This window comes from Lycium ferocissimum, chromosome 11 (genome assembly GCF_029784015.1).
Source record: "Lycium ferocissimum isolate CSIRO_LF1 chromosome 11, AGI_CSIRO_Lferr_CH_V1, whole genome shotgun sequence".
Lineage (NCBI taxonomy): Eukaryota > Viridiplantae > Streptophyta > Magnoliopsida > Solanales > Solanaceae > Lycium > Lycium ferocissimum.
This window is the reverse complement of record NC_081352.1, coordinates 50,403,477-50,427,398: the sequence shown is the minus strand read 5'-3', so window position 1 is coordinate 50,427,398 and position 23,922 is coordinate 50,403,477. Positions and strand designations below refer to the sequence as shown.

General features: G+C 33.3%; 1 protein-coding gene and 1 long non-coding RNA gene across 2 annotated transcripts; both read left to right on the top strand.

Annotated features, from left to right (window-relative positions):
* The first annotated feature begins 9,430 nt into the window (after positions 1–9,430).
* LOC132036761 (protein JASON-like) lies at positions 9,431–15,028 on the top strand. Its single transcript, XM_059427141.1, has 7 exons — positions 9,431–9,694; positions 10,664–10,718; positions 10,865–10,962; positions 12,858–13,102; positions 13,280–14,123; positions 14,217–14,299; positions 14,602–15,028. The coding sequence occupies exons 1-7, from the start codon at positions 9,554–9,556 to the stop codon at positions 14,678–14,680; spliced, it is 1,545 nt and encodes a 514-aa protein (XP_059283124.1). The 5' UTR covers positions 9,431–9,553; the 3' UTR covers positions 14,681–15,028.
* A 1,331-nt stretch (positions 15,029–16,359) lies between these two features.
* Positions 16,360–19,805, top strand: LOC132036419 (uncharacterized). The gene is made up of 4 exons (XR_009409576.1): positions 16,360–16,672; positions 18,022–18,180; positions 18,249–19,132; positions 19,622–19,805. It is a non-coding gene; the product is annotated as an uncharacterized LOC132036419 (long non-coding RNA).
* The last annotated feature ends 4,117 nt before the right edge of the window (positions 19,806–23,922 follow it).

The window sequence follows — 23,922 nt, the reverse complement described above, 5'->3', positions numbered from 1 at the left end:
ATGCTTGCTTCATTTTCCTGAATTGGTGATCCATAGGCAGGAATTGACGATGACAATCAAACCATGAGTTTTTGTGGCCATGTTTTAAAGTGAAAGCTTTACTAGTGTGAAGTGTCATTGCATGTGTGATAAACCCATCAACACCTTCTACAAATTCATCATGTACACCCACACGATTACTATTATTCATATTATACATCCACATACGATCCATCTAAAAAAATATACCCACAAATTATTGAGGTTATAGAAATATATTATAACTTAAGAATTATAACTTAAGGAAACACAATCCCAACCACTTGTAACTTTGAATTCTCAATAACAATTCTAACTTTAATAATTTATAAATTCTAACTTTAATATAATTTTGAAAAACACAATCCCAACCAATTCTAACTTTGAATTCTCAATAACAATTCTAACTTTAATAACTTATTGATTCTAACTTTAATTCTAAAAATTGAAAAGTAAATCTAGTCAAATAAAGTCTACATTTTAGTTTTGAGGTTATAGAAATACTAGTAGATTTGCACGCGCTTCGCGTGATTATAAAATATTTTTTCTTGAAATGATTTTTAGATGGAATTTGGATATTAAGAATAACAAAATTTTGATTTACATATGCTTTATTTAACTCTCCATTTTCTTAAAAAATGTACAATTTTATGTGTTTAAATATTTTTTTAAGAAATCTCATTTTGAGATCTCTAGTTGTGAATTTATTATCGATGTTTTGTTGTTTTGAAAAAAGAAATAATATTGCTTAAATTTTCTTACATAACGTTTGCAACTCCATCTTTATTTTATAAACACATTTTGTTTTCTTAGGCAATTACCTTTTTATTTTTATGTGGGTACAAGTAGGTGTAAATATTTGATTTCTTCACTTAAAAGATAGTTGAAAATTAGTACTTTAACAACTTTTTCCTATTTTAACATGTCACGGAAAGTAAAAAGGGTGTGAAAACTAAAAAAACAAAGGCTACTACAACTTCATTAAGCAGATTTCCAACTTGTACACTATTGGACCTCACCCTGACTATCATCTGTAGCTAGCAATTTTTTTTTTTTAATATTGTTGTTCATTTATTATCTTTTGTTGTTCTTTTCTAGTTGCCTTATTTTTCTTCGTAATTTTGTTTTCAACTTCTTTCTTCTTTCTCCTCTAAACTTGGCACATATATATTGAGCAACTAAAATCATTGCTCTAGCAACCACTAAACGTTAGCAATTAATTTTCCTTGAAAAATCGCACATAATATAAAACGCCACTTCTAATACACCAATATCTAAAAAAATCATCTTTACCAATTACAATTTTTCACCAGTTTCTTGCATATAAAACACACTAATTAGAAAATAAAGGCATCACGACTCAAAGTTCAACGGGAAGGAAAAAGAGAGTATAATATGATCAGCTTATGGATAATGAAAATTTTGTGAGACTTCGATTTGTTTATCATTTGTAAAATTATATTTTGATTTATATGTAATAATACTAAGCACATACCCAAATGTATTTGAGCGTTGCCGCATCTTCACGCTTCTCCCTTCGCCGCCATCATTTCTGCCACCTTCGTAGCCATGTCATAACTTTTTTGGTGTTAAAGGCATCGTCAAATCTCATTCCGTTGAGTGTAATTTTGGTATCTCCTATGGCCGGGTACGTGTGACCATTTTTCAAAATTTATAACAACAAAGAGATCTCTCCATAATTCTAACTGGGAACATGAGAGAGCGTGTACTATTCCATTTTCACTTACTTTTTTCGGTGAGGAGAGGGCATTATATATACCTTTATTTACTTCCTCTATATAACATTCAATGTAATGGTGGAAACTGAAATTGACAATTGGATGGAACCATAAGATGAGTGTAGTCGTCATTAAAACAAAAATTAATGATTGAATAAGAGAAAATGAAAAAGAAGCAAGAAAGGGAGACGAAATCCAAACGGTGTGTGTGTGACAACAAAAGATAAAGTTTGATCTAATAGACCATTAATGTACCTCACCTTTTGGATAGTGAAAAGGCACCATAAGTTTTACGGAGATAAACGGTTTTGAATCCGAAAAGGCACCAATATTTTAAAAGAGTAATTTTTGTGAGTGAGAAAAATTGAGAAAACTAAAAAAAATGAGAAAAAAGATAAATAGCAATTCTGGCTTTAGAGAGTGCCACATCACCGGGCCTAAGTCTCTCTTTTATTATATATATAGATTATAACTTAATAATTCTAACATAACTTAATAATTCTAGCTTTGAAAAGCACAATTCCAACCAATTCTAAAAATTGAAAAGTAAATCTAGAGAAATAAAATCTACATTTTAGTATTGAGGTTATAGAAATACTATAACTTAACAATTCTAACTTTGAAAAGCACAATCTCAACCAATTCTAATTTGGAATGATCAATAACAATTCTAATAACTTATGGAATTCTAACAAAAAGCACAATCCAATAAAAAAAAAAAACTAGTCAAATAATTAAAGTATACATTTTTGCACATATTCAACATCAATAATATTACAAAGAATGATAACTAAGCTAAAACAAATACATTGACAAAGAACATGAAATATAGCACAATCTCCACTCAAAAAAAAAAAAAAATGACAACTAAACTAGTCAAATAAAGTTTACATTTTTTTCACAAATTCAACATTAATAACATTGCAAATGATGTTTAACAAAGCTAAATAGATTAGCATTAGGCCTAAAATCTACAAATAAAACTAAAATTGAAAGAATTTTGAAAGCCCTAATTTAAGAGAAACTAACCTCAATTAATTAACTTCAAAACGGGTCTGGGGTTGGTGGGGACGGGCTACGCAGGCGGCGGCGCTGGGCGGCGAGGAAATAGGCGGCGGGATTGGGCGGAGGGGAGGGGGGCGGCGGGTAGCTAGGGTTTGAGGGGAATGGGAGTTTAATTGGGAAGAGGAGAAGAAATGGGTATGAAAACCCGTACGGAATGTTTTTTAAAGAAAAACCGACGGACAAAACCGACCCTGTCCGTCGGTTTTTCCCGCACGTTTGACCAGATTTGACCCAAATTTTTTTTTTAAAAAAAATAGGAAACCGACCCTGTCCGTCGGTTTCCTAAAAAAAAAAATTGTTTATTATTTTTTTAAAAAACAAATTGAATTGCATATTATTTAAAATATTTTTAAAAATAAAACCCACGTTGTCCGTCGGTTTTATATTAATTATTTTTTTTTTAATAAAATGGACGTGCGACGTCGGTTTTTTTCTGCGGATATATATTTTTAAAATTATGCCAAAAAAACTGACGTCGTCCGTCGGTTTTCTAATTAAAATAATTAAAAAAATTAGAAATGTAAAAAACCGACGCAGGAAGTCGGTTGTCCGTCGGTTTTTTGCGTCGGTTTTTTATCCGTCGATTTTTGGCAGTTTTTTAGTAGTGGAATCACAAAGACCCATACCTGAAATTGTGATTTTAAAATTCAAATATTACCAAAACAGAGTGGAAAAAAATGTGAAATGCAGTTGTAAAAAAGTGATTTTTTTTTTTTAAAAACAAGTTTTTTGAGTTTTTGGTATTCCGGAATACAACTTCAAGTTGTATTCGGAATTTTCATGGCCAAACGCTGATTCGGGAAAAAAATGAAAAAAAATTCCGGAAAAAAAGTGAATAATTTTTATGCCCAAACAACACCTAAGAGAAATGACTCTTTAATTTGCTTTTGGACAGATATTTATCTTTAAAAAAGTTTTGACTCTTAAATAGTTCTTATCACTTAATTATTTGTCTAATTTGAGTTTAACTTACATATACATTGACAATGTAAATAAAGTTTTACCTAATCAAGTCACATTTAATTTACATACTATAGTTAGTAACTTGTCTTATTTTCAAAATTATGAATCTTTTATGAAAAATACTTATAGATATCTTTGGGGGACCAAATAATATAATTTTGTTTTTACAATATCTACGTATAAGTTAAACTCTTTTATACTTTTATAAGTTACTTTAAATTAATTATGAAAAAATATCTTTCCCCGCTAGAATATTTTATGAGTTGGTCGTGGACCAAGCTCCCTCTAGCTAGCATGATTTATGCTGCATGCAGCAACTAATATTATTCCTTTGAAAAATCGTTTCCACGTACATGTTTTTAGCGATTCTTTGCTTATTATAATTATATATTTATCTTCGCCCTTGTCAATTAGAAGTCAACCAGCAATTCAAGTCTGTGAAGCAACAGAAAATTATAATTGCAAACTTTATTCATTAAAACCATCGTCATCAATACAAGAAACCTTCCTACAGCAAACGCTAAAACAAAATCTTAGTAATTTTCTCCTGATCCTAACATCATAATAAATAGGAAACATGCATCCACGTACTAATAAACCTAGGAAACTACGTACGTCTACTAAACACAAACTAATAGTGTGCGAATTAAATACAAAATATCACATACATTGCCGATAGAGACTAATGGCTATGTTATTTTAAGTACTGGTCTTCTATATTGTTGTAACATGCAAAGTTATTCGCCACAGCAGCAACAGAAGCATGACCAAATTCTTTTAGCCATCATCGACGAAACGTGCTCTCTTTTCCGAGGAAAAACAGTGTCGGGTTTGGATGGTGTTGCAGCTTCTCCTGGCTTCTTGTCAGTTTTATCCATCTTTGCCAAGTCTAGCAGACTAGCACAAGTTGTCACAGACTCACAGGACAAAATGAGAAAGCTAATTTGCCCCTCGTTTTATAGTGTACGTTAACTTGACTTCTACTGTGCATATTGATGCTAAGAATTGTGTTTGTCCAATTCTCACTTTCTAAGTCACGAGTCTATTGTAAAATAATATTACTAACGTCCTTATCATTCTTTTCCATACTACTTACAGTATGTATGTGTCTTTCTTATTAAAAGAAAAAACTTCATCTTATGCTCCACTGAGAAATTAAACAGAAAATTAATGAAAAGCTCTTTAGTTAATTACTCTGTAACTAGTACGTACCTAGCTGGCACTAAGCACCGAATAATCGAAGATGCTTCACTTTTTAATTTCTATCGAAGATGCTTCACGTTTTAATTTCTTTCTCTTTGTGGCCTTTATCATTTGGAAACGACATACGTTATTACACAAAAAACGTATTTTTCTTTTACGGGTCATTTATTAATCATTTTCAGAAGCTTTTATTGTTAGTCATGAGTTGACTTAGTCTTATTTGCTAAAATGTATGCCTGTTATTTAATGAAACTATATGTATGCACCTTTTCAATTTTCATTCCAGCTTTAGCAGTATTCTTTTTCAATAGTGTAAACAAAGCATGGTAAGTCAATAATGGAAGACCCTTGAACAAAAAGATTATCGAGGTAACTAATTTAAATATATGATGAGATATGGAAACTTCCTAAAGTAGGATATCTAACGCCAACAATTTCGATATTATTAGAGTTTTCTCTAATTATGTTAAGGAAATTTAAGAACTTATAAGAAACAAAAAAGAAATATTTTCTTCGTATTTGCCCAATATAACTTTTACAAATTGAATCCCTTTTCTTCAATCTAGCTTTGGCACTAACTTAATTTTCAACACCTTAATTATTGTCACAACCCATAACCTAAGGGGAGATAGCACTTGACCTCAACCTAGGCGAACCAAGACTATAACATAAATTTCATCTCCATTATTAAGAAACAAAAATAAGCTTTCGAAAATGGTCATTAAGTCATAAACGGAGCCATAACGTCGAAAGTTCGAAAATACATAACACCCCCCAAGAAGGTATTATAAATGGATGGTAATTATAACCAAAACCAACAAGCCATTATTGAGTTTCTAAGTCAAATTAAGTACGAACTTGGGCGAATTCATAATTTCAATGCAAGGGTCAAATATACCCCTCTGCTTTATTTTATTAGCTAACTTTATCCTCTATTAGTGAAAGTGAACAAGTTTACCTCTGTCGTCACCAAAGTTTACACCTGTACCCCTATTTGGATGGAAAACCTCAAATCAAATTAAATTTTCCGATTTTAAAAAAATTACCCCATTCCTTCCACGACCCCACCCGACCTAGCCCCTATTTCATTGTCGATTCAATATTTTTTAAAACTGGATAATTTAATTTGATCTGGTGTTTTCCATCCAAATAGAGATACAGGTGTAAACTTTGTTGACGGCAGGAGTATATTTGTTTAATTTCATTAATGGAGGATAAAGTTGGCTAATAAAATAAAGTAGAGGGGTATATTTGACACTTTTCCCTTATTATAAATAGATGAGTCCAATATTTAAATTTTAACAAATTCAATTTTAAATTCTTGAAATTATAAGCTCAAACGTGTAAAAAATATTGGGTTAGTTCTATATGATAAATCCTTGACCACTACTAATTTTGATATAGATATTCAGTTTAATTATATAAATTTATGATGACAAAAGGAAATAGAGATTTCAACGTAAGATCAGAATTTGAAAGAATAAATTAAACAAAGAAAAACAAGTTATGATACGAGTACTTAAATGAGATACAATGTTCAATTTCCACAGCCTTCGCTGAAAAATTACGCGGTGTACATAGATTAAGTTTTAGCTATTATGAGTATATGTTTAATTTTGCACACCCTTTACTAAGTTCCTCGCTCCGCCACTGCTCCAGTTGCAATAGGAAAACAACTTAGTTTTTGAGCCTCACATATATCATACATTCAATATGACTAACTGCATTTTGTATCATAAATTTTTTAGTAATTTTTTTCACCTTATTTTTAAAACAAATAAAGTCGATTCTACTTACTGAATCAAACATTTGGTAGAGGGTGCAAATGGAATGAACTCTTCTTTTTCCTCCAAAAGGCTTGAATTTTCTTCCAAGTCTTGGACACCAAAAAACTTAGACACCGGTTGGTTGGTAGTTAACATGTAAATTATTCATGTATTAGAACCAATATAATTAGTATCATGTTTGATAACATTATAGTTGCTATGTAAAAAATTCAGCACCACTAAGTATGGCTTAAGGTTACCAATTTACAACTATGCATAACTAAAACATATAATAAGTTATGAGTCAATTTATGTACTACTCCCTAAGGTTCAAAAAGAGTGTTTACTTAGCCATTTGCACGCCCTTAAGAAAATACTAATTCCTAGGTAAGAAAATACTAATTTGACTAAATTAGCTTTAATTAAATAGATATTGGGATTTGGTCACTTAACACTTAATGAGAACAAATTTGAAAAAATAAGGTTAGTTGTTTCTTGATTTAGTAAGTGGATACTCTTTTCGAATAAAAAAATAAAGGCTAAGTGGACACTCTTTTTGAACCGGAGAGAGTATTATTTTATGTAGGGTCGAAGATGAAATACCTAATGTACAATCAAACCTCTCTATAATGGCAGCGTTTGTCCGAAAATTTCATGGTTGTTATAGTAAGGTGCTGCTATGTAGGGGAGTCAAAAAAATATGAAAAACCGACCGAACCTAACCATACCGAACCGATTTATAGTGTTTTTGCAATAAAATCGTGGATTTTTATTTAATCTTATAACCGTCCCGAACAATTAGGGTGGTGTTTTAAATTTATACAAAAAATTGAAAAATTTTCGAACCAAACCGAATAGCCTTACATGTATGAAATACATTTTATATATTACAAATATGTTAAATTGAATATATAAAATATATTTTTATAAGTTTTGTTTCAAATATAAAAAGAATTTTGGCCACTAAATTTTGGGCCTTTAGTTGATTGTATTTAGTTTCAAAAGGATACCTCATATACATAGTCATACGGTCATAGATTTAGATGATTTAAGTAGGCATTTTTAGTTATAGTTAGCACCAACAAAGGTTCACCTCCATCTTGGTCTCCTCTACTATGTTGCTTGATGTATATGTATCAAATTCAAGCTATGGTTTCTGTGGCCTATAAGCTAATGTTTGTTTTGGCTTAATTCAATATTATTGTCTTCGGCAAGGTATTCTTCTCCCTGGTCAATTAGTGAGGATTTACATCGCGATGATGCCATCATTGTTGTCTTGCTACTTGATATAACACATTTCAGTTTAATTACTTTGTGTAGCTTTTTTAATAGCTTTTACATTAAATATTTCATAAGAAACAAATAGAAACTTTATTTGATGGTGTATTACAAATAGGTTTATGAAGGTCTGTGTCGTTACATTTTAATGGTGGTGTATTTCTTAGGTGACACTTTAAAACTAAAATAACCGAACTGTACTGATATCGAAGAAAAACCGAAATGATAGGACGGTCTCGAAAAGTCTAATTTTGGTTATACAAAATAAAATAACCGAAGAATTGGGATGGTATAATTTTTTTAAAATAACTGACCGAACTGTCCCATTGACACTCCTACTGCTATGTATGTATACTTGCATTTGATATTTAGATTTCATTTACCTGTTATAAACAAAAGTACGATTTAAAAAAAAAAACTTTTTATGCTAGTATAAACGAAACCAAAAATACTTGTTAATTTTAAAATTCCAATTTATTTTCATATTTTATTAATTAAAAATTGAAAAGACTAATAAATTACTAAGAAATCCACAACTAGTTATACCATACCAATAAAGAATTAAAATCTAAGGAATATATGCATTTAAATTTTCAAGTTTGATATAAGAATTCTAAAATTGTAGATCATTTCATAAATTCTAGTCTCTTAGTAATAATATAACTTTTGAACTATGAAGATTTTTGTTTAAACTTTCAGCAAAAGGGAATTCAATAGCGTTCCCTTGAAGGCTGTCTAAGAGCTTAATAGTATAATTTAAGATTTTTAGATATTCGTACTTGAAATTTACTATGTACATGACATTAATAATGACTATCATAAATATTTTAATATTTTAATTTATAGATAATATATTTCTTACAAAATATTATTACACAATATTTGAGTGTGACTGTTATAGAGATGTAATTTTACAAAGAGTGTCGAATGTCATTGCTGTTATAGAGAAGTAAAATATAACATAAAAGTTGGGTTCCGAAGAAAATCGGGCCGTTATAGTAAAATGTTATTATCACGAATGACAATTATAGAGAGGTTTGACTGTACATAAATAACTAATCATTGAATTACTAAAATTTGCACTCTAACCACTAACCAAACAACCCCTTTGGACTTTAGAGAATAGAGAGAATTAAGACATTCAAACCCAATTATTTAATGACTGTCCGTCCTAATCAAACTAATCCCCTAACAGATTATACTAACCACGCGACAACTACAAGTTTAACTTGCAATTCCATTCTATCGAGACACGCGTCAATTAGAAATAGCGAGTTTCACCCAAACGCATACTCGCGCGTAAGGAAAAATAGCCATAGGCCAACAATTATTTTCCCTCTCTTGGAAATTCAAAAATCCAAAAGGGCTCTAAATACAGTGACTCTTCACACCACAAACAATAGTATAATAATTTTTGCAATCTCTTTAAATCAAAGCTTAGCTATAGTTAGGGTTTTTTTCAGTTATCAATTAATGAATTGATCGGTCAATAGGAGAATGAGATAAGCTGATTAATCAATAATGTTATGGTCTAGGTTACCTTCTGAAGAACACGGTGACGATACGAAAAATATCCTTGGAGTGTTTACGGTGCTTGTTCGAGCCGCTATGGGATGTTTCTTCGGTTGTTTCCGTATCAACGATGGATCCATTCCTCCTAAGGTTTTTTTATGCTTTTTATTTTATTTATTGTGTGATGTTTTTGATGAAAATGATAAGCCAAGCATGAAATTTTTTATGGACTTTCGATTGAATTTAAGAACTGGTGGATTTAGATGATCTGTAAGTTGAATTTCTTATTTTTGAGTTGAAGTTCTATTTGATTGATATGAAATTTTAGTAAAAGAGGAAAAAAAAAAAAAGCGATTTACTGTCACATTTCATCTTAAGTTCTGTAGTTTGTTTATTTATTTATTTATGCATTTGTTATGTTTGGTTTCTGGTGATGTTTTTGATGAAATGAGAAAATGAATTAAAAATGAAATTTAAGGGACTTTCAATTTACTTTGAGAACTGGTAGATTTAGATGAACTGTAAGTTGAATTTCTTATTTTTGAGTTGAAGTTCTGTTTGATTGCGAGAAAAAAAGAGAATGGAAAAGCTTACTGTTACGTTTCATATTTCGTTCCGTTGTTTGATTTCACTCAATAGCTATAAGGATGAAATTCGCTGTGTAGACCTACTTTATATAAGAGATTATGGTAAAAAAACACAGTTGAAGTATCACTTTTTTGCGAGTTTCATAACTTAACTAGTAGGTGTATGCGTTTCCTACCTGAATTATCACCAACTATTTATCAAAACACACCTCGAAATTAATGAGTCAGCCACCATGTGGATGAAATTTAATGGGCAACTTAAGTTGTCACACACCTGTTGGCGATTGTATTCAAACACTTGGTGTGGTCAGTTTTGAGGTGTGTTTTGATAAATAGTTGGTGGTAGTTCAGGTAGGAAACTCGCAAAAAAGTGATACTTCAGTTGTGTTTTTGACCATTATCTCTTTATATAACTATGAATTTCAGATCATAGTTTCTGCAGCTACTGTATGTTGGTTGTTCCAGAAGATATGGAAGAAATCCAAATTTCCTGACAGCTATTTTTGTTATTTGATTTTTGTTACTTGATCAGGAACCTTTGGTGTCTCGGAATAGGAGTCCATTATCTTCACTTTTCAATTCTGAAGGTAGCTTATTGTTTATTTTTATGTTTTAGAAATCTAAATAGTTGTCACAGTATTAAAAATTAAAGCTGATTTTGCCTTCCGTCAGTCTATTCATTAAAGTAGTCAATATCTTCAAGCTCATAAATTGTTGTGCTGATGATATCCAGAAAAAGGCGAGGACGATGATTTGCACAAAACCAAAATGGTTAATCAAGATCCAGGAACACCAAAGTCTGAGCTGGTCACAAAAGAGCTCAGGGATCAGGTTTGTTTTCCTGAAGTTTCATGATTAAAATAAGCCTTTGTCAGTTATTAAATTTGCAGTTGGATATGTATGAGGGATTTGATATAAGCAGAGAAATAAACGAAATTTTGGAGGAGGAAGTTTCCCTTGCTATTCTCCTCTTACTTTAAGAGGAAAGGTACTTAAAATCAATCAAAAGAAAACTCAAGTAAACTGCATGCATAAGTAGATATTCCCCACTAATTTCATTATTTTCATGTCTCTAATTTCCATGTTAGTGAGATTGGTTCTTTTTTAGGAGAGAATTAAGGTATATTGCACATATAAAGAATAAAGTGCTGAAATATAAGAAGTATTTACAGTACAAGAAGGCATCCTTTGATAAGCTAATACACTTGGCAAGCCAGTACAAGATTTGATGAGTTAATAAACTTGGCAAGATAGTACAAGAAGCATCCTTTCATACTTTAACGTAGCTAACAAAGTCAACCATTTCAGTTATACATACTATATGAAAGATGAATAGCATAGGGGTTGTATCACCTGCCTATAACTTGTATTCTTCAAATGGTAGAGACGTTCATTTTCTTAGTACCTGATATTTCCTTCATATTGAACCTGCATTAAAGATGTGCAAAAAGTTGGAATTTGAATCAGAAACACTTCACCCTTGGGAAATTTGAACAGATTTTGGGGGTCATTTTTATGTTTAATTTCTTGGAGAGGGTTTATTGAAAGTTAAATAGCACACATTAAGTAGCACATGAAAATTTCCAGTCATTATAGACTAAGTTGGGTGGACTCTTCACTTTCGTTGCCGCACCCGTGTCGGATTCTCCAAAAATGCACCAGTTTTGGAGTGTCCGACACGCACCTGTCGATATTTTTGAAGAGTCCAAGCAACATAGATTATAGATTGCTGAAATCTGTATATAGAAAGAAGAAATTTTTAATCATGTAGGACATCACCTGCTCCTTTGTGCAGATGAAAAAGCTTAATGTAACTGACATAGGTCATCAAGCAACAAAGGAGAGTCGATGATAAAATTCCATCTAGTGGCGAATTAAACCAATAGAGAGAGCAATATTAGTTCTTGGCGACTATCTGCTCTCCCTTTTCTATCATATTTCATCATCCTGCTAGCTGTTATATCTTTCAATTTCAAAAACTAAGAAGCTGGGGGCATGCCTGCCGGCCCCTAATCTGCATCCAATTACTGAGAGTGAACTCATTCTTATTTATCCTTGAATGAATTCTGTCTTAGCTCTAATGCTTGGTAATGGAGTTATTAGCTGTTCCTATTGATTGTGGTGCAATTTGGTCATAATACTTCAATTGCTTGTCAATCTTTATGGTTCCTTGAATATTTATATGAAATTTGTCAACCATTGTGACCTTTGCATGTTTTTGTTACCTTACTTGGATGTTTCGATTTGTATCACTTCAACTTTGGAAATTACACTATAAAATTTTTAGCGAAATGCATTGAAGATTTGTGAATTTTCTGCTGACAGAATAAAAGATCCAACAAAATGTATGATGTGATTAATCATTTGGTGCCTGAGTAATGTAGCATTCTCGTAGTTCTTTGATTTACTAATTGCTGCGATTGACTGACAACCTCATCTTCCTTTTAGTTTTGGATACTGATAATTTCTGCAACTTTCCACGGGTTCGAGCCGTGGAAGCAGCTAGTAATGCTTGCATTAGTTTAGGCTGTCTACATCACACCCTTTAGGTGCGGCCCTTCCCCGGACCCTGCTAATGCGGGATGTTTTGTGCACCGGGCTGCCCCCTTTTTTTTTTTTTTCTTCAGATAGTAACCTTAAAGTACAGGCTAACTCTGGTTTGATGTTTTCCCTACCTATTTTTAGATGATTTCTGCGTTGACTAAATTTGTCTAATAATTATGCAGGCGAAGTTTCTTAAAGCTTGTGGAACTTTACCTGAGACTCCTGCTGAGATTCGAAAAGGCTTGGCTAAATGCAAAGATCTATCAGCTTCAACAGGAGATGTTGAACCTTTAAGATTCAAGTCTTGGCTCTCTGATGTGGCCGTTGAAAAGCTCAACCTGGATTTGCTAACTGATCACCCTATTACACCTCGTAAAAGCAATGGATTGGAAGAACAATCTGGTTCCTTGGCACATACATCTAGCAGGTAGAATTTTCACCTAGAGGATGTCTTCAATCAATCCCTATAATTATGGTTGATCTTGTTAAAGAAGCTCATACGAATAACAGTCAATTTAAATGTCACCTTGCTATTTCACTTGGAAGTATGCATTTAGCAAGTATGTCTATATATTTTACATCTCATTGTCTAATGTCTCTGTAGTTGCATGACGGATGGACAAAATGTTCAAAGTTTGTCGAAGAACTCTATTCATGATAGTGGGTCTTCTAACACTCCGACAGCCATTGAGGTTAATGCTAATCAGACTCACAAAGACACGGCTTCAGAAGTTACACCAACCTCTGCTCCCAGTGCCCAATACATGAACAAAGTTGTTCGCTTTGACTGTGAGTCCGATCAGTCTGCAGTATCATCCAAAAGTACTTCATCTGCACTTGACAGTGAAAACTCAAAGCAGGCTGGGTTTTCTGGCAATTCCTATGCATCGAAGAATTCGCCCTACCCAACCCCGCTAAAACTAAGTGATGAAATGCAAACACCAGGAACAGTTTTTCCAACATATTTAGACAACATTGCAAATGGAAAAACTGCTCGGATCAGGTCTCAGTATGTTTATCCAGTTTTAAACCCTGTGATTAGAGCATCGCAGTTGAAGGAGTTGTCTGATGAAGATTCCTACTCCATTGAAGATTCTAGTTCCAGATTATGGTCCAGTAACATGACAGAATCTGGTGAAAGGACAAATGAAGCAAGCTTTTCGTCAGAACTAGGAATGTCCGAATTAAGTGAAGCTTCAGCTGATAAAGATTCAAAGGCAGAAGCAAGCTTGTCTTCGTGGCTGAAACCATCTTCACTCAACCAACATGAGGGTAAGCAGCACGCTAGTTCTGTTTACGGTGACAATGTTCATTATGGCAGAACTCCTGGAGATAGGCCTATACTTGGATTGGTTGCTGCTCACTGGAAAGATGATGAAGATTCTCGTATATCTCCTAAATGGTGGGATGGAAACGGGATTCCTAATTCAACTAACAAGTATAAGGAGGTTTGTCCTGCTTAGTTCTTTAGCTTTCTCTTTTATTCTTATTTTCAGTCCACATCTCAGTAAGGTAAAGCTGATGACTTCGAGACTTAGCAGGATCAAAAAGTAAGTTGGCATGCAACACCATTTGAAGAGAGACTGGAGAAGGCATTATCACAAGAAACTTCCATTCCACAAAGGTATTCCACACTTCTTTTACTTCTCTTGGTATATGATGTCTCTATAACTGCTCTGTTAAGTTTTATCTATCTTAGTTCCTTATGCTGCAGTTAGTTGTTATTACTTCATCAGTTTTGAATAAACTGGTTAGGCAGACAGTTGTAGATAGACCAAGTGAATAGATAGAATTATAGGAATAGCAGGTTGTGATTGAAATTTGATCAGATTTCAGTAGTTTTCTGAATGATGCGCTCTAGTACCATGACAGTTAGAGTTAAAGGTTGTCAAATAAAATTTTCTGATGTACTTTTTAGATTTGCAGGAAGCAGCTCAGTGGGACAAGACCATTTGCCTTTAATGACATAGAGGAGTCAGATACTGCTCTCTCTCAAGTGCACTAATAATCTCAGCTAAAATTCATTTTATCTTCCATTAATTAGCACATAGTCAAGGTTTATCCCGGAACGTTGTTTCATTTAGCTGAGATGCTGCTCAATCTCAGGTGTAAGCCAGACGTTTAAGTGTGTGCGCTTCATTTCTGATGAAGTCTCTAGATAAATCAAGGATTTCCAAGTTTAGTGTCGTTCTCATTGATGTAATTGTATTTTTGGTCATAAAACTGTACTAGGTGGCATTTTAAAAATGAAACCTCTGCACTATAATGAGTTCGGATATTGGTGTTATATGTTTGAGCATCTGTTTCCCAATGCATAGGGTTTGAACATATCTTCGCACTGGAGCCATGCTTGTATGTTCGTCACGCTTCATATTTGGTTTCTTAGATGAATATTAGAGTTACTCAGTCTCTGACAGTAATTAAGTAAACTTCCATATAGAGCCTGTTTGGATGGGCTTAAAAACAGCAGCTTATAAGCTGAAAATAATTTATAAGCAAAAAAAAAAAAGAAAGTTGGGGTAGTCCAACTTATTTTTTTTGGCTTATAAGCTATTTTCGAACATGTAAATGCTTTAGATAAGTTAAGCCAAACGAATACGATTAATTTTGGGCTTATTTTAAGCACAAAATGCTTTAAGTAGTAACCAAACATTCAAAAAAAAGTTGAAAACGAACATAGCGCAACATAAGCCAATCCAAACGGGCTCATAGTACTAAAGAGGTAATGTCTAGAATTGTTAATATGGCTTACAAGAATCTGAGGGGAGAAGCTATTAAGGTTACTCAGTCTTGGACAGTAATTAAGTAAACTAAATAATCCATATAGTACTAAAGAGATAATGTCTAGAGTTGTTAAAATGGCTTACAAGAATCTGAGGGGAGAAGCTATTACGGTTGACTGAAAGCACCTCATATGTCACTATGCAGCTGAGCCAAAACAAGTTTTTATTCTGTGGCTAGCACTGCATGTGCAGCTGAGGACAATAGATAGACTATTGAACTGCGGCATGACTGTGGGTGGACTATGTGTATTCTGCTAGGTAGAACTAGAAATTTTGATGAATGAGGAACACTTGAGAACCGTCTATTTTACTTGTGATTTACTTAATTTTAGAAGCTTTTCTCAATCAAGTGTTATATTACTTCTTCTGTTTCATTTTACTCGGCTCTATATTAAAAATAAATTTTTCTTTTTATTTATCCATTTTACTAAATCAAGAGAGTTTTATTGCTTTTTCCCCACACTACCCTTAGTATTAAATAACCACATAAAGTGTTACTAGTCAAATTTAGAGCTCCAAAATATTACAAATAAGATTAGTTCAGCTTTTTTAAGAGGTGCACCAAATCAACACGAGCCAAATAAAATGAAACAAAGGGAGTATGTTACCATACTTTCAAGTTTTACTTAAAAAAGAGCTTTTGATTCACTTAGAACTTGAACTTGATTTTTATTAAAATTAGTTTAAATATTTATCTTGTTTCTTTTATTTTTATATGTACTAATTTATAAAATGTTCACTTAAAAAATTTATTGATTATTTTTTATGACAGCGCGAAGGTAGGCAAGTTAACTAGTTTACAATAAACCAACACTTTTTTTTTTGTTATTAAAAAAAAAAAAAAATTATACCGAAGAAAACCAAGGTTAAAAAAATAACTGGACAGCAAGGGTAAAAGAGGCAGTCCATAACAAATAAAGAGAACCCTAGCCGGAGTAAGTATATGAAAAGGCAAATGGCCCCCAAAATAAGAAAGAGGGGGGCAAGCCATCTGAAGAGAATGGCAGGAAGTGAGGAGCTTGAAGCGGCTAAAATGGAGAGTGGGAACACATGTGGAAAAGAAAACACTGACCCAAGGAATGATGGGAATTACATATATAGTTTTCAATCTGAAAGTATAAATCCCCCTCTCTACTTTTGCTGCTCGCTCTGATGCTATTCAGACCTTCAGTGGCTTTCTCCCATCGGCCTTATGATGATTCTACAATCTGAAGGTTCTTTTTTTTTTCATACTTTCTTCGTTGACTCTGTTCTTTTTAGTCAATTTTTAGTTAGTCCGAAGGATACATTTTTATATTTAGTAACACTTCAAATTAAATTACCTCTAGCCTAATTAATTTTAATATTTTATTTTGGACCATAAATTTCAAAAGTCCTTTATTTAACACCCTCGTATAAAAACGGAGGGATTTAATATTGTTCTTCTTTATGTTTCTTTCTCTGTTTTGTTTTTTGTTTTTAGAACTTAATTTGGTGTTGCTATCTTTTCGTTTTTATGGGAATTTCTCACTTTATGTGTTGTTCTTTACGGTGTATCTGTTCTGGTTTTGTGTTTTGCTTTTGAGATAATTCTGAATTTGGAGTAGCTTCGTGTGATTTTATTCTTCAAAAGACTTCATTTGGTACTTCTAAAGTTTTTTTTGTTTGTTTTTTGTTTTGACTTTTATGTAGATTTGTGAGTTTTTGCTAAAACTACAGGCAAAATGAAGAAAATAACTGATTTTTTAATTGAAATAATAATTAACACGATTAAGCTGCTTAGTACTCAGCAGGCGAAGTAACTATAAAAATTATTGGCTGTATTGAGAGACCTCTTAAACTAAGAGGTAACTACTAACTAGGTATGCAAATTCAACATATTACTTACTACAGATTCATTCTCATGCTAATTAACAAATAGGGAAGATTTAAAATCATAAAATGTATATTTCCATATGGCATTTATGCACAAAGAAGTCGAATTCCAAGAACAAGGTAGGGTCTTTCGAAGAGAACTCGTATCAATGTTTCACCATTTTCTGGTAACAAACTTTAATCTTCCGAGTAATATCAATAAACTAAATTCAATAGCAAAATGCTTATCAACAAAATATAATGTAATTTGGAAATATGAGCGTTAAGCAGGAGACATATTTCCAAATTAAACTTGTAGGAAGCAATAATTTACAACCAAATTGCCTAGTGTTATTGCCTCTGGAAGTTGCAATTCTTTGTTCCTTGGTGTTGATTAGCTACTTCATGATAAAAGTGACATTGTTGGTCAAGATTGTATGCATATAAATAACTAGTGCTAGTAGATTGAGAATTTTTCTGCTTGGAACGGATTGATCTGCTCTATGAATACTATGCTACATGAACTAAACAAACCAGAAATAAAGTTCAAACAGAACACATGCCAAACTGTTAAGAAAATGTCATATATAAAAAACTTACCGAGACTTAGTATTAAAATTAAATCGATGTCTGCGTATTATTATTGCTTAATCAAATAAAGTAATGTATATTTAATCTCAATACATCACTTAATCAAGACAAATTAATGCAAATTGTTTTTTCATATAAGATTTAAGAGGGATTGATGCAGGTCAAGCTATAGGGGGTATTACTAGACAACCTATTTTTTCCCGGTATATACCACGTGAAGCCACAAATGCATCCTTAAAAGGCTCAGAAACTGAACATCCAGTATTATATCAATGTCCGCAAGTCGATAAGTCATCTTGTTCGATAATTTCAAAAAAAACAAATGGAGGTGGTAAGTCATCATGTTCGATAATTTCAAAAGAACAGATGGAGGTTGATCTACGACTACCATCTCACTCACAACACACATGCTATATGTGATGCACTATCAAATGCATTCCAATCTCATAAGAATCTTTGGACCTTTATCGATTTTACTACAGACTACCAATCTCTGAGAAAGCAACTGATTGTGTACAACAAGGCTCCAAATTCCAATTGAGGAAAGGTCAGGCCAGAGTAAATTGATGAGCAATAACAAACGCTCCCAAGATAGTGTAAAGAGATAAATATAAGAGACTTTTATGTGTTTTTTCGGTTAACAAAACAGATTTGTTTGTAATATTTTCAAACATTAAATATGAATCCAACTTTATACTGAAATAATGATATCTCTTGTCCTCTTATACTAGTATCACAAATCACAATCATCAACAAATTTTAAGTGTTAATCACTTTGATTCTCTTTCATTCTTTTTCTCCAACCTCATTATGCAAAACTTATTTTCTTCTAAATATTTTCTTTAATCTACTGTTATCTTTTAAACATTTTACTTCTTATATTGTTTATATTACAACTTAATTACCTAGATTAATGCATGTGACACTAGAATTATTTAGGTGTGCTCCTTTTTGTAAGGTAATGGGTTTCAGTTACTATTGTTGGGTTTAATTGATAGGTTGAATGAGAAATGGAGAGAAAAGAAGTGGAGGGAAAATGAGTTGTTTCCTCTTGCTTTATGAAATAAACATGTGTCTCTCATAGGTGGTAGAAAGAAAAGTTCTCCTACTTAAAAGTAGAAGCACTCCTTGTTGCTAAAGGGTTAAGAAGAGGGTCTCCCCTTGTGCCGTTGTCGTCGTCGCTCGGCTTCGGCTTCGGCTTCGGTCAAATGATTTGATTGATAATCTTAAGTGGTTCGCCTGACATCGCGGTGAGTGAAATCTTTCTATCCTGGGAGGATATATTCCAAATTCAACCTCGGGTACTTGAGGGGAATAATTTTCTTAAGGACACACTGTGCATTCAGTGAGCTAAGTTTTTGTTCCTTAAAAAATATTTTCATATACTCTTTCTGATTATTTTTCCAGATTCTGTTTTACATTGGTTTATACTTTCTGATTTTGTAAAGTTCTTGGTTTTGGAAATTTTGCTAAGTTCTTGTTTGAATAATGATTGATAACAATCTTAAGGAATTCTTGTTTAAATATTTATATTAGTACGTATTACATTTTCCATTGGAATTTTTCTAGTCCAACTTGAAGAACATAAAAACTTCGTTGGATTATTAAAGTTTATAACAGTGACGTGATTTGAAGAACATAAAAACTTCACCGTGAAACAGATTCTGAATCAATTTGAAAAAGATATATCTTCTTTGTTTCATTTGCCATTTATTAAACAGTTTGTCAATTATTTACAGTGAAGAATGGAAACAGAAAATGATGTTAATGCTCCTAATGGAACTGCGATTGTTGGTGCGACTGTTGGTACTACTGTTGGTGCGACTGTTGGGGCGACAAATGTTGCGTCGTCAAGCCGTCCAAATGCGCACACGCGATGGCACCGAAGGAAACCGGGGGGAAGTTTTCTGGTATCAACTTCAAAGGATGGCGCAAAGAATGTTCTTACGTCGACTACTACAGGCATGCGGAAGTTCCAAACGAAAATCCTCGTATTCGAAGAAGGATGCACGAAAACCAGTTTTATGATTGCGAGGCTTGGAAGCATCTTGATTTTTTTGTGCAAAGGATACATCCTTAGTGCATTAGATGATGATATGTATAATGTCTACAGTTCTGCCAAAACTTCAAAAGAATTATGGCTTGCACTCGAAAAGAAGTATAAAACTAAAGATGCATATTTGAAAAAATTCGTGGTTGCCAAGTTTCTTGACTACAAGATGACAGATAGTAAGACTGTTGGAACCCAAGTTCAACAACTGTGTCTTATCCATGACCTTATTCTTTGAAGGTATGGTGATCAACGAGGCATTTCAAGTGGGCTTTGTGATTGAGAAGTTGCCTCCTTCATGGAGAGACTTCGAGAACTATACGAAACACAAGCGTAAGGAAATGTCGCTGGAAGATTTTGTGATTCGCTTGAAGATTGAGGAAGATAATAAAATTGCTGAAAAGAAGTCTCGTGGAAATTCAACGATTATGAGAGCGAACATCGTTGAAGAAGCTACTATAAAGAATAAGAAAAAGAAGAAACCTTCTGGAAAGAGTAAGGAGCAGAACAAGAAAAAATTCAAGGGCAACTACTATAATTGTGGGAAAGCTGGCCACAAAGCCCCAGATTGTCGTCTCCCAAAAAAGGACAAGAAAAAGGGACAAGCTAATATGGTGGAGAAGAATGATGACATGGATGATCTGTGTGCAATGCTATCGGAGTGCAATTTGGTTGGAAACCCAAAGGAGTGGTGGCTTGATTCTGGTGCCACTCGACATGTTTGCTCAAAAGAAGCATTTGCAACCTACGCTCCCATTTGGACCCGAAGAGGAGGCTGTTTATGGAAAATACTGCAGACCAAGGGTGAAGGATATGGGAAGATACTTTAAAGATGACTTCGACGAGTGCTTTGACTCTCGACAACGTTACGCACGTTCCAACAATTAGGAAGAATTTAGTTTTATAGGACTACTCGTCAAAAACGGGTTTAAGTGCGTGCTTGTTAGTGAGAAAATTGTAATAAGTAAGAATGATATGTTCATAGGAAAGGGATACCTCGCGAGGGCCTTTTCAAACTATATGTAATGGTTGTTGACGGTATTAATAAGAATTAAAGCTTCGTCTTACTTATTGGAGTCAAATGATTTATGGCATGTTCGTTTAGGACATGTTAACTACAAAACCTTGCGAAAATTGATTAATTTAGAAGTATTGCCTAAATTCGAGTGTAATAAATTAAAATGTGAAATCTGTGTTGAATCTAACTTTGTTAAACATCCATATAATTCTATTGATAGGAGCTCAAATCCTTTAGACTTAATCCACACAGATATATGTGATATGAAGTCAATACCATCTCGCGGTGGGAAAAAGTATTTTATAACTTTTTTTGACGATTGCACTCGCTATTGTTATGTGTACTTGCTTAATAGTAAGGATGAAGCAATTGATGCATTTAAGCAATACAAGAACGAAGTGGAAAATCAATTGAATAAAAAGATAAAAATGATTAGAAGTGATAGGGGTGGAGAATACGAATCTCCTTTTGCAGAGATATGTTTAGAATATAGAATTATTCATCAAACTACGCACTACAGACCACAATCAAATGGAATTGCGGAAAGGAAAAACCGAACATTAAAGGAAATGATGAATGCTTTATTAATAAGTTAGGTTTGCGAGCTTATGGGGGAAGCTATCCTTACGGCTAATCGAATACTCGACGGGGTGCCGCGCGGCAAAACACAATCTATTCCATATGAACTATGGAAAGGAAGAAAACCAACTTGAAATATTTCAAAGTGTGGGGTGTTTAGCAAAGGTCAAGTTCTTTTACCCAAAAGGGTAAAAATCGGACCAAAAACTGTGGATTGTGTTTTTATTGGCTATGCTAAAAACAACAAAGCTTGTCGGTTTTTGGTTCACAAATCGGACAATCCCGAAATTCATGTTAATAAAGTAATTGAATCAGATAATGCTGAATTCTTTGAAAACATTATCCGTATAAAACTGAATGTGAGTCGTCAAGTGAAAAATCTAAACGGCCATGGGAAGAACCACAGAAAAGTAAACCAAGTGAAGAGGATCCAAGGCGTAGCAAACGTCAAAGGACATCTACTTCCTTTGGACCAGATTTTGTAACATTCTTGCTTGAAAATGAGCCTCAAACATTTAAAGTAGTGATGTCTTCTTCTGATTCAGCATTTTGGAAATAGGCGGTCAATAGTGAGATTGAATCAATTTTGAACAACCATACATGGGAATTGGTTGATCTTCCTCCTGGAAATAAACCTTTAGGATCAAAATGGATTTTTAAAAGAAAAATGAAAGCTGATGGCACTATTGACAAATATAAGGCAAGACTTGTGGTCAAAGGTTATAGACAAAAAGAAGGCCTTGATTACTTTGACACATACTCGCTAACAAAGGATAACATCTATTCGGATGTTAGTGGCACTGGCGGCCGTACATGGTCTTGAAATCCATCAAATGGATGTTAAGACAGCTTTCTTAAATGGAGAGTTAGAGGAAGAAATTTACATGGAACAACCTGAAGGTTTTGTGTTTCCTGGTAAAGAAAGGAAAGTGATGTTACACCTCGAAATATTTCTGCGTCATGTGCATTGTGAGTAAACTAACGTAAGCTCGAAGAGGTCATGGAACCCTTATAAGGTTAATGAATACTCTTACCAAGTGTTAAGCAAGCGTCTAAAGGTTCCGGGATCAAGCAAATCGAAGAAAATAAGTTTGCTGAAAATTTGGAAAAAAAAAGTTGACATAATTTTGGGTCAACTTTTGAGGGGTATATCTCCTAGTATATTGGGAGTTTTAAGGTGTTTCAAAAGCCTAAAATGAAGTTCGTCGAGTCTAGTTTTCAACGCAATAAACCGCTCGTCAATAAAATATCGGAGTAGAAAATTATGGGCGTTACAAGTTAGGCTGACAGAGCAGAAACGGACTGCTACAGTACCCGGGTTGCTACAGTACCCGACCCAACACACCTATAAATATCCCTCTAACCCATCATTTTTTTTTTATCATCTTTTCATTCACCACACTTCTAAAGAGTTCTTGAGAGCTCTTGAGGGTTCCATAACTCTCCATAAATTTTCATAATCTTCCATAATATTTCATAATCCTCCATAACCTTCCATAATGTTACATAACCTTTCCATATTATTAAGAGAGAATACCAACATCAAAACCCCAAGGATAATCCATGGAAGGTAATTGTTCTTATTTCTCTTCAAGGTGGTGATGAACTTGGTCTTGGAAAAGAGTGAATAAAGTGAAGTTCTTCTACTATAAGGTATGTTCTTCCTATTATTTACATGATTGAGATGATGTAAAGGTTTAGCAATTCTTAGAGAGGAAAGAATCATAGGAGAAAAATCATAAAGTGTTGAATTGAAGTTGATGGCCATGAGGTGAATTTGAAAGGAGATTTTGGACTAATTTGAGATTAAATTAAATATAATTCCTTGATTATGGTATTGTGGATATGGTTATGGTTATGGTTAGTTGAGAAATTTGGAAAACATCATGTGAGATGTTTTATGGAACCTATTGGTGTTGATAATATTGTGGTTGATGTTGGTATTGTTATTATTGTTGTTGATTCTTTGGATTATAATTTTGGGCTAGACATATAAACAGGGGAGATCTTTCTTTTGAATTTCGGCAGATTCTAAAAAGATTTCATTTGGATGCTTGAGACAAGTGTATGATATTGAGCCTAATGATAACATGGATGGTTTATGTTTAGTTTTACGAGCTTGGAAGGATAAACGTTAAGTGGATAAGGCTACCGAAAGGTATGTTAAGGCTTTCGCTTTCTTTCTTTTTGGCATGATCCTATGATACGAGCGAACAACGAGTAATCGAGTCTCCATATTACTCTACTCTTAGAAGTATTAGGAGCATCTCAGTTATTGATGATCCTGTACCCCTCTATTATGATTATTCCTTCTGTTCATGGGTCCTAAATATTGTATCATGATAAGGTTAGTTTATGTTTATGCATTACATTCATTTGCATACATGCATATT

What these genes read in the sequence shown, in the direction of transcription:
- LOC132036761 (XM_059427141.1), top strand. Translation starts at nt 9,554, where the DNA reads ATGTTATGGTCTAGGTTACCTTCTGAAGAACACGGTGACGATACGAAA. An exon ending in CAAAAGAGCTCAGGGATCAG is followed by an intron (nt 10,963 to 12,857) that starts GTTTGTTTTCCT and finishes ATAATTATGCAG; the next exon opens with GCGAAGTTTCTTAAAGCTTG. An exon ending in CAACTAACAAGTATAAGGAG is followed by an intron (nt 14,124 to 14,216) that starts GTTTGTCCTGCT and finishes GAGACTTAGCAG; the next exon opens with GATCAAAAAGTAAGTTGGCA.